We start from the raw sequence: 10,736 nt of genomic DNA, 5'->3' as shown, positions 1-10,736 counted from the left end.
GATGCTGTGGGGACCGGAGTCAGGGGCAGTCAGGGTGTGGGGATGCTGTGGGGACCGGAGTCAGGAGCAGTCAGGGTGTGGGGACCGGAGGTCGGGGCAGTCAGGGTGTGGGGACGCTGTGGGGACCGGAGTCGGGGCAGTCAGGGTGTGGGGACGCTGTGGGGACCGGAGTCAGGGGCAGTCAGGGTGTGGGGACGCTGTGGGGACCGAATGCTCTCAGGACATCCCGGTGCCCTGGACACCCACGGGGCCGGTGGCGTTTGCTGAAAGCCCCTTGGTGTGTCTGCTGCTTTGTTTCACACGCAGCGAGCGACCCCCTCCCGTCTCATGTGGGGAGGGGGCAGGGGGGCCCAGGAAGGTGTGTGGTGGCCTCACCCCCCAGCCAGCACAGGGCGGGGCCCGATCCAGCAGATGCTTCTGACCCTGCCTGGGCGCCCTCTGACCCTGCCTGGTGCCCTCTGACCCTCCCTGGTGCCCTCTGACCCTCCCTGGTGCCTGTGCCCTTTGCAGCTCCCTCTCTGGGTCTCCTCTGAAGGAGCAGGGCCCTCGCCAAGCTGCATGCAGCTGAGGCCAGCAGCCTCGCAGGGCGTGCAGATGCTGGGCTCCCTCTGGGCACCAAGTCAGTGCCAGATGCTGGGGTGGAGCAGTGCAGGGAGCGCCTGCCCTCGGGACACTCCCAGGTGGTCGGGGCCGTGCCAGTGTTAACAGGGCTGCAGGAGGCACTGAACCCAGCTGGGAGGGACCCGGGAGGGGGGAGGGCTGCAGGAGGCACTGAACCCAGCTGCGAGGGACCAGAGGGGGGAGGGCTGCAGGAGGCACTGAACCCAGCTGGGAGGGACCCGGGGAGGGGGTACCGCAGAGGCTCCCAGGAGGAGGCGACTCCTGAGCAGTGTCACAGGGACAGTGGCCGGGAGGGCGTTGCCAGAGAGCAGGCTGTCCCTGTGCAGACACACGTGGGTGACACAGTGGCCAGGGGTTGGCAGGAGAGACTGGGCAGTTGATGGGGTTGGACTTCCCTTCCTGCCGTCTGTGTAACCCCTGCGGCAATGGGTGTATGTGTGTGTCTGTGCATGTATGTGCGTGTGTGTGTGTGTGTGTGTGCGCGCGTGCATGCGTGTGTGCGTGCGCGGCCGCGTGTCTGCCCGCAGGGTGAGAGCCGGCCTCTGCTGTGCCCGCAGGTACGACGAGAAGCTCCGGAACCTGCACAAGGGCCGGCCACTCGCTCCCACCAAGATGCCACCGCCGCGGCCCCCGCTGCCCACCCAGCAGTTTGGTGTCAGCCTGCAGTAGTAAGTGAGCCCGCGCGGCCTGTCCTCGCTTCCTCCGAGGGGCCCTGGGACGCCCCTGTGTGTGGGGCCCTGGGACACCCCTGTGTGTGGGGGGCCCTGGGACACCCCTGTGTGTGTGGGGCCCCTGGGACGCCCCTGTGTGTGGGGGGCCCTGGGACGCCCCTGTGTGTGGGGGGCCCTGGGACGCCCCTGTGTGTGGGGGGCCCTGGGACGCCCCTGTGTGTGGGGGGCCCTGGGACGCCCCTGTGTGTGGGGGGCCCTGGGACGCCCCTGTGTGTGGGGGGCCCTGGGACGCCCCTGTGTGTGGGGGGCCCTGGGACGCCCCTGTGTGTGGGGGGCCCTGGGACGCCCCTGTGTGTGGGGGGCCCTGGGACGCCCCTGTGTGTGGGGGGCCCTGGGACGCCCCTGTGTGTGGGGGGCCCTGGGACGCCCTGTGTGTGGGCAGGTCGTCCCCAGACCTTTGCCTCCGGTCGCCAAGCTTAGTCCTGCAGGAAGAGTGACGTGTGACTGAGCCGCATGCCTGCGCCGTGTGTGTGTGTGTGTGTGTGTGTGTGTGTGTGTGTGTGTCTGTGTCCCAGGCAGAGGACCAGGGCCCCAGGGTCCTCCCAACTTTCATCACTGCTGCGCACCAGGCAGCTCTGGCCCCAGTCCCGGGCCACGGCCGGGACACTTCCCACCACCTTGTAAAGGACTCTGGGCCACCCGTTCGGGCCCACCTCATCTCTCTCTAAGACTCAGCAGTGGCACCTCCTCCAGGAAGCCTTCCCTGATGCACACAGGGCCCTCCTTGATGGCAGCCTGATCCCCAGGCTGTGTGGGGAGTCTCTCTGGCTGTTTTCTGGGTTCGGTGGTGAGCTCTTTGTCCATCCTCCTACCCTCTGTTTTGAGCCATAGGCCTGGCACTGTTGGGGGAAGGCAAAGGGGAGGTCTTACCCTCCCACGTGGGGTGGCGGGGCCTGATCTATAGGAAGCACAGGAAGCAGAGGCGGGGGGCGGGGGTCCCGGAGCAGTTTGCTCAGCTCCACCTCAGTGAGCCATTTCCTGTTGGAAAGTCCTGTGCAGTGGGTTCTCCTACATAAAACCTGTTAAATCCCTCGCGGGACCTGAAACACTTTGAGAGGCGGAGACATGAGAAGGCTCTGGGCAGCACTGGGCGGGGCTGGAGGAAGCTCACCTGCCACCTCACACTTGTCACTTGTCCTTCCCGAGGCCTCTGGGTGTGGGGACCCCTCGTCCTCTCACACATGCTCTGGGGCGAGGGGGCGGCAGACATGGCCCCGGGGACCCCTCCTCTCTTCTTGGCCTGGAGTGAAGGAGGGCAGAGAGGAGGGTGTGGCGGGCAGAACAGTGACCCCCCCCCCCCCCCGCCGACGTCCATGTTTCGGTCGAGGGAACCTGTGAATCTGTCGCCTCACATGGCAGAAGGGCCTGTGTGAGTGTGACTGGTTGAGGGTCTCGGGTGTCGGGGGGCCCAGTGTCACCACAAGGGTCCTTATAAGAGGGAGGAGGAGGAGGGAGAGGAGATGTGAGGACGAAGCAGGAAGCAGGGCTGGGACGTTGCAGGACCACAAGCCGAGGGAAGCAGACGCCCCCAGAGGTGGAAAAGGCCAGAACGGGTTCTCCCCCGGGACCCCCAGGGCCCAGCCTGTGTGAGTGTGACTGGTTGAGGGTCTCGGGTGTCGGGGGGCCCAGTGTCACCACAAGGGTCCTTATAAGAGGGAGGAGGAGGAGGGAGAGGAGATGTGAGGACGAAGCAGGAAGCAGGGCTGGGACGTTGCAGGACCACAAGCCGAGGGAAGCAGGCGCCCCCAGAGGTGGAAAAGGCCGGAACGGGTTCTCCCCCGGGACCCCCAGGGCCCATGGGAGGCAGGCAGTGTGGGGCGTGCGGGGGAGGGGGTGTGCAGGAACCTCGCCCCCAGCCAGGCAGGTGGCCCGGGAACCGGCTGAGAGCTGGCAGGGAGGGCCGGGAGGTGCAGCAGGGAGGGGGGGTGCCTGGCGTGCAGGGAGGAGGTAGGATGGGCGCCTCGGTGTGTCATCACCGTTAAAGATGGACCGTTGTTTTCCAGAACTTTCTGTGATGCTAGACATGGTCCGCACTGTCCACGTGTGGCTGTCGAGACCTCAAGATGTGGCTGCTGCACGTGAGGCACTGAATGTCTAACTTTATGGAAAGTGTAGCTCCTGGCCGTGGAGGCTCATCCCGCCCCCCAGCCAGGCACACAGGGGTCCCCTCAGCGACATTTGTAAGCACTTCGCGAATCAGTCTATTTCAAACGGGACCCTCCCCTGAATATCACTGGAACGAAAGCTCACCAAACGGCACTTCCTGTCCTTTCTTCTTCTTCTTCTTTCTAGTTTTATTTTTTAAATATTTTTAAATTGATCTTAGAGAGGAAGGGAGAGGGAGAGAGACAGAAGCATCGAAGAAAGAGAAACATCAGCCAGCTGCCTCCTGCCTCCCCCACAGGGATGGAGCTTGCAACCCAGGCATGTGCCACGACTGGGAATCAAACCGGCAGCCTTTGGGTGCATGAGTTGATGCCCAACCACTGAGCCACACCGGCCAGGGCACCCTTTTCTTTTTTTAAATATTGTAAAAACGTGCTGGCGTGGCCCATTCTTGTGAGGGTGTGACCTCACACTCCTAAGGCCCCAGGAAGGCAGGGTGGGGAACGCACCTGCAGTGACTGTGGTCCCCTCTGGGGGCGCTGGTGAGAACTCGGCTCAGAGGAGGGTCCCAGGGATGCCCAGCCAGCAGGCCCGGGAGTTTCAAGCCACCTGTCACCCTCTGGCCTGTTCTCGGCTGTCCCCCAGTTCTGCTGCTGCTGCTGTGTCCTGATCCGGGGGTCCTTGGCGGCTGTGGCCGAGGCCACTGGCCTTTCCGTCATCAGCCCTCCCCCTGATGACCAGCTGCGCCTCTTGGATTCGCTCTTTTGTTGCTCAGAACCACTTCTGTCTCGTGTTGTCTAATAAACCTTTAAAAATATAAAACCAAAAGCACGCCCACCTCATGGGCTTCAAAAGCCGTCCACCCGAGGCCTAGCCCGTTTGGCTCGGTGGATAGAGCGTCGGCCTGCGGACTGAACGGTCCCGGGTTCGATTCCGGTCAAGGGCACGTGCCCGGGTTGTAGACTCGACCCCTAGTGTGGGGCCTGCAGGAGGCAGCCAATCAGTGATTCTCTCTCATCATGGATGTTTCTATCTCTCCCTCTCCCTTCCTCTCTGAAATCAATAAAAATATATACTTTTTAAAAAGCCACCCACCCGAGTGTGGGGGACGCGCAGTAGTCTGTGTGGTCCCTCTGCTCTGCGAAGCCCACCAGGGCCCTGTGGTCTTGGGTTTGAGCAGGTGCCCCTCAGAACGTGTGGACACGGCGTTTGAGCTCCCGATCGAAGCAGGCAGTAGTGATGTCCTTTACAAAAGCCGGGTGCATGCTTACAAACGGGTGGGGAACCTTTTTTCTGCCAGGGGCCATGGGATATTTAGAACATCATTTGCAGGCCACACAAAACTATCAACGGAAACATTGGCCCGCGATGTTTGGTCAAACACTTAATGAACTCACCCCTAGTGCCTCGGCCGGCAGGGCCAGACCACGTGACCTCGCAGGCCTTGTACGGCCCGCCGGCCGGCCGTGCCCCACCCTGCAGCCGGGCCAGTCGTCACTGTGAAAATCCGCTCCTTGTACCCTGAGGGAGTGGCGAGGAGCATCGCACAACCTGTGAAAACCTGCGCGGGCCACTCTGAGAGGGAATCGGTGCGATCGGCTCTTTAAATTAATATTTTATGCCGCTTCGTTGCGAACACTGTAATAAAATGGCAAAAAACATATTAAGTAAAGCACCGAATATGTAATTTGCTTGGACTATGAATGAATAAACATCATTAAAATTCATAACAGAGTCCTATTCACAAATGTTAATTTGCTGAGTTGGGTTCCACAGCACACAGCAGAAAGCCATCACCTTAGAACAGGCTAATTGAGTCCGTATATTACGGGGCAGTCAGATTCAGGAGGTCCTTGCTGGCTCGTTGTGCCTGAAGAGGGAGCATGGAAACGCACATGTGTGTTTAGTGCAGCCCTGTCTGGGCCAGGGTGGGCCACTGGGAAGAGGGAGGGGCCTCTTGGGGATGGGGGAGGGGAGGCCACATCCCAGTTCTGGCACTTTCCAGCTTTGGGAAGTCGAGCTAGCAATGCCAGTTTCTTTCTCTGTAACTGGAATTGAACCCCTGCCCCCCTCACCCTCCAGGGCCACGGGGGCTTAACAACAGGGTGTCAGACTATATGAGCCAGTTCCTGCCACCTAGCACTTCGCCTGCTCTTCTTCCTCCTTCAGAGTCCCCTCCTCCAGGAAGCCTTCCCTGATGACTCCACACAAACGAGAACCACTTGTTGAAAAGACTATTTTTTCTCCCATTGGCCAGCCCTGGCCAGGGTGGCTCAGTTGGTTGGAGCATCATCCCGTGCACTGAAGGGTCGTGGGTTCGATTCCCGGCCAGGGCACATACATAGGTTGTGGGTTCCATACAGGAGGCAACCAATCGATGTTTCTCTCTCACATTGATGTCTCTCTCTAATTTTTTTTTTAAAGCATATCCTTGGGTGAGGATTAAAAAAACAAAAGAAAACGAGTCGGCCATAACGTGAGGGTTTATTTCTGGACTCTCAAGTCCGCCCTGTTGCTCTAGATGCCGATGCCGTACTATCTTTATCACTGAAGCGTTTAGTAGGTTTAGAAATCGGAAGTGTGAGTGCTCCACTTTGTTCTTTTTCGGGATCGTTCCGGCTATTCTGGGTCCCTCGAGTTTCCATGTTAATTTTAGAACCTGCTTGTCAGTCTGCAGCACAGGCCGCAGGGCTCCCAGTGGGGATGGTGCTGCCTCCGGGTCAGTTTGGGGGTTTGCCATCTTAGCAATATTTCGATTTGAGTCCGTGAACGCAGGCGGTCTTTCCATTTATTGGGACCTTTTCAAAACTTCCAGGATGTTTTGTAGTTTTCGCTGTACCTGTTCCGCCCTGTTTTGTTAGTGACGGATGGTGACGGATTCGGGGATGCTCTGTGCATTGGCGAGCGGGACCGCGTGGCTCCTTGGCCTCTGCTTCTCTCGCAGAGTGAAGGCCTCGCTGAGCAGGGCACGCTCCTGCAAGGGAAGAGGTGAAGGGTGGCTGCGGGCGGGGGACAAGCGTCTGTGGTCTCCCCGGCACCCGGTGGCTGTGCAGAGTGTGAGACGCCACCTGGGAAACTGTGGGGGGCGGTGGGGGGAGTGGGGGGAATCAGGCCTCCTGAGGCTCCGGCTCAGGTCACGTGCCGGCCTCACTTGCCAGAAGCCCCACCCGTTAGAGTTTGGGGGCCTGGTCTCGCCGATGAAGCAAACCTGTTTCTCTTTGCCCATTTGCCTCCCAAAGAGGGGGGCAGCTGAGCAGAGGTGACTCACAGCATTCCAGGGCCTGGGCCACCTCCCAGCACCCCCACTGCACCCAGACCCCCGCCTCAGAACGCAAGCCTGGGGCTGCTCCAGGGACAGGGGCTGGGAGTCTGCTTTGATTGAACCCTAGGCTGTGTGACCGCAGATAGAACAACTAGCCTCTCGGTCTGCTTTGTCCTCTGTAAACGGGAGGCGCTGTGATGAAGCCAGTGGGCTTAGTAGCGTGCCAGGCGCACAGTAGGCCCTCACGCTGGGTGCTTTCTGTGATGTTCATGGGCGCTGCCCAGTTCTGGCGGCACCCAGGCCCTCCCGGCTGGCTTGTGGCCGAGACCTTCGCCGATCGTGATGCGAGCTGCACCATCCATCCCGCTTCAGAGGATGGGAGGGGTGAGAGATGAAGGACCGGCTCAGAGGGTGGGAGCAGCCTGGGTGCCACCCTCCCTGTTATCACCGTAATTTCAGGTGACCCTCCCTCCCTCTCTGTTCCTCCTGTTTTTAAAAAATCACAAGCTCGCCCTAGCTGGCTGCTCAGTGGTTAGAGCGTCGGCCCGCAGACCGAAGAGTCACGAGTTCGATTCCTTGTCACGGGCACATTCCTCAGTTGCAGGCTAGATTCTCAGCACATGTGGGAGGCAACCAATCGATGTCTCCTTCTCTCTCTCTCTGGCTTCAGATCCTGATTCTGCCAAATGAGCTGTGGGGGAGTGTCTGTCTGTGTGTCTGTGTGTCCATATCTGTGTGTGTCTGTGTCCATGTCTGTGTCTGTGTCCGTGTCTGTAAAAAATCAATAAAATATATTTTTTAAAAAATCACAAACTCGCCCTAGCTGGCTGCTCAGTGGTTAGAGTGTCGGCCCGCAGACCGAAGGGTCACGAGTTCGATTCCTTGTCACGGGCACATTCCTCAGTTGCAGGCTAGATTCTCAGCACATGTGGGAGGCAACGCCCAGTTCTGGCGGCACCCAGGCCCTCCCGGTTGGCTTGTGGCCGAGACCTTCGCCGATCGTGATGCGAGCTGCACCATCCATCCCGCTTCAGAGGATGGGAGGGGTGAGAGATGAAGGACCGGCTCAGAGGGTGGGAGCAGCCTGGGTGCCACCCTCCCTGTTATCACCGTAATTTCAGGTGACCCTCCCTCCCTCTCTGTTCCTCCTGTTTTTAAAAAATCACAAGCTCGCCCTAGCTGGCTGCTCAGTGGTTAGAGCGTCGGCCCGCAGACCGAAGAGTCACGAGTTCGATTCCTTGTCACGGGCACATTCCTCAGTTGCAGGCTAGATTCTCAGCACATGTGGGAGGCAACCAATCGATGTCTCCTTCTCTCTCTCTCTCTGGCTTCAGATCCTGATTCTGCCAAATGAGCTGTGGGGGAGAGTGTCTGTCTGTGTGTCTGTGTCAGTGTGTCTGTCTGTGCCTGTGTCCATGTCTGTGTGTGTCTGTGTCCATGTCTGTGTTCATGTCTGTGTGTCTATGTGTGTCCGTGTCTGTGTCCGTGTTCGTGTCTGTGTGTCTATGTGTGTGTCTGTGTCCGTGTCCGGGTCCATGTCCGTGTCCGTGTCTGTGTCTGTGTCTGTGTCTGTGTGTCTGTGTCCGTGTCCATGTCCGTGTGTGTGTGTGTCTGTGTCTCTGTGTGTGTCTGTGTCCATGTCCGTGTCTGTGTCCATGTCCGTGTTTGTGTCCATGTCCGTGTCTGTGTCCGTGTCCGTGTCCATGTCTCTGTGTGTGTCTGTGTCCGTGTCCGTGTCTGTGTCTGTTTGTCTGTGTCCGTGTCCATGTCCGTGTCCATGTCTGTGTGTCTATATGTGTGTCTGTGTCTCTGTGTGTGTCTGTGTCTGTGCTCGTGCCGGTGTTCGTGTCTGTGTCTGTGTGTGTCTGTGTCCGTGTCTATGTCCGTGTCCGGGTCTGTGTCTGTGTGTCTGTGTCCATGTCCGTGTCCATATCCGTGTTTGTGTTCGTGTCTGCGTGTCTATGTGTGTCTGTGTCTCTGTGTGTGTCTGTGTCCGTGCCCATGTCCGTGCCTGTGTCCGTGTCTGTGTGTCTGTGTGTGTCCATGTCTCTGTGTGTCTGTGTCCATGTCTGTGTCCGTGTCCATGTCTGTGTCCATGTCTGTGTGTGTGTCCATATCTGTTTCGGTGTCCGTGTCCGTGTCCGTGTCCGTGTCCATGTCTGTGTCCGTGTCCGTGTCTGGGAGGGCCTTTCATGTATGTTGTACACAGTGCGGTATCAGATTAGCGCAACCAGAGGCTGAGTGTTAACAGGCCTCTGAGGCCACACTCGGGTTTTCTTTGCGGACGTTTTTTGATTGATCAGCATCCACCCAGGTCCCTGCTTCTGCCCTCAGGGCCACGTCTCCTCGCCTCTGGGCCTTCCCCTCTGGGTTTCCCTCGTCTAGAATGCCCTTCCCTCTTTTGCCCTCTGAGGCTCCTACTCATCGGGTCCCTGCTTCTGCCCTCAGGGCCACGTCTCCTCGCCTCTGGGCCTTCCCCTCTGTGCTTCCCTCGTCTGGAATGCCCTTCCCCCTTTTGCCCTCTGAGGCGACACCGCGCTTTCGGTTGTATTATTCCTGCCACTCGTTGGCCACCAGACCACCTGCTTCCTGAGGCCGAGGCTGCGTCTCCCTCCGCGGGGCCCTCGGTCCTGCTTCCCCGCAGGTGGGGCGAGGACCAGAGCCCCGTCGCGATCCCCCATCGAGCCCAGGTGACAGCTGTTGCCGTCTTTTCTCTCCCCTCAGCCTCAAAGACAAAAACCAAGGCGAGCTCATCCCCCCGGTGCTGCGATTCACAGTGACGTACCTGCGGGAGAAAGGTGAGGGGTGTGGGCTCCGCCTGGGCCGTGAGGGCTGGGGGTGTCCCGGGAGGCGAGCTCATCCCCCCGGTGCTGCGATTCACAGTGACGTACCTGCGGGAGAAAGGTGAGGGGTGTGGGCTCCGCCTGGGCCGTGAGGGCTGGGGGTGTCCTCCCGGGAGGCCCGCTCCGGTCCTGAGCGCCCCGAGCCGGGGAATTGGAGGAATGGGAACCCGCGCAGGGCGGGTGCCCGGATGGGACGGGCTCAGGCATATGGCTCCAGCTGTGGGCTCTGGACCCGGACTGTCTGGGTCTGAATCCTGGCTCCACGGTGTCCTCGCCGTGTGGCCTTGGGCCTCTGTTTCCTCATCTGTGCAATGGGTCAATAGCAGTGCCCAATTCTCAGGCTTCTTGAGGGGCCTCCATAGCAGGGACTCCTCTGACCCGACAGATGAGCCTGGTGTGCAGACCCCATTGGGCGCTCGGGGACTTGGAGGGCTGAGCCTTGTGGCCCCTCCAAGACCCTGGAGGCCAGGCCCAGAGCCACAGGGAAGGTGTGTGGAGGCTGCTTTGATCCTTACAGAGGAGGGACGGGAGGGGCTGGGACAGGTGCTGCATGTGCGTGTATGTGTGCGTGCGTGTATGTGTGTGTGTGTGTGTGTGTGTGCCCCAGGAACTGTGCGTTCAGTCACACAGACAGCGCCTCCGTGGCTGGAGGGCCTGCGTGCCATTGGAGCTGTCTCCACTCTGACTAGACGCCATTTCTCCTACGTTCCTTTCGGTTGTGTGTTTCAGGAGGGGACGGAAGGTAGCGCATAAAGACCAAAGTCAGACACTGTGAAAGCGGTGTCTTTTTCTTTCATGCAGCTGCTCCTTTATTCATTAAAAACAAACAAAAACCCCCGCACATGAACACAGCCCCCCGTTGGGCTCAGCAGCTACTTGCTGCGGGAACATGTGAATTGAGCGCTTCCTCATTGACGCCCCAGGCACCTGGTTACCGCGGTGACCGCAGCACAGGGTCCCGCCTTTTGGGCTCAGGGTGGCTGATCTCTGCCTTGCCTTCGGGGATGAGCTGGTCGGAGATCAGGGGCCTGAGCTCTCACAGTGGAGGTCACTGCTTGGGCTTCCCTGCTGTGTCACAAGCCACCATGAATTATGTGGCCTGAGACAGCATGAATGGGTTATTTTTTTAAATATATATATATTTTAAATATATGTTATTGATTTTTTACAGAG

General features: G+C 59.4%; 1 protein-coding gene across 1 annotated transcript in view; it reads left to right on the top strand.

The window, feature by feature from the left end:
* ARHGAP8 (Rho GTPase activating protein 8) overlaps positions 1 to 10,736 on the top strand; it is a 40,317-nt gene that overhangs the window by 18,959 nt on the left and 10,622 nt on the right. The window contains exons 7-8 of the mRNA XM_014533171.1: positions 1,179 to 1,289; positions 9,445 to 9,518. Of these exons, the coding sequence (XP_014388657.1) occupies positions 1,179 to 1,289; positions 9,445 to 9,518 (185 nt within the window). The remainder of the gene's footprint in view (positions 1 to 1,178; positions 1,290 to 9,444; positions 9,519 to 10,736) is intronic.

This window comes from Myotis brandtii, unplaced genomic scaffold (assembly GCF_000412655.1).
Source record: "Myotis brandtii unplaced genomic scaffold, ASM41265v1 scaffold952, whole genome shotgun sequence".
Lineage (NCBI taxonomy): Eukaryota > Metazoa > Chordata > Mammalia > Chiroptera > Vespertilionidae > Myotis > Myotis brandtii.
Note: the sequence above shows the minus strand (reverse complement) of the source record. Positions and strands in the feature narration are given on the sequence as shown.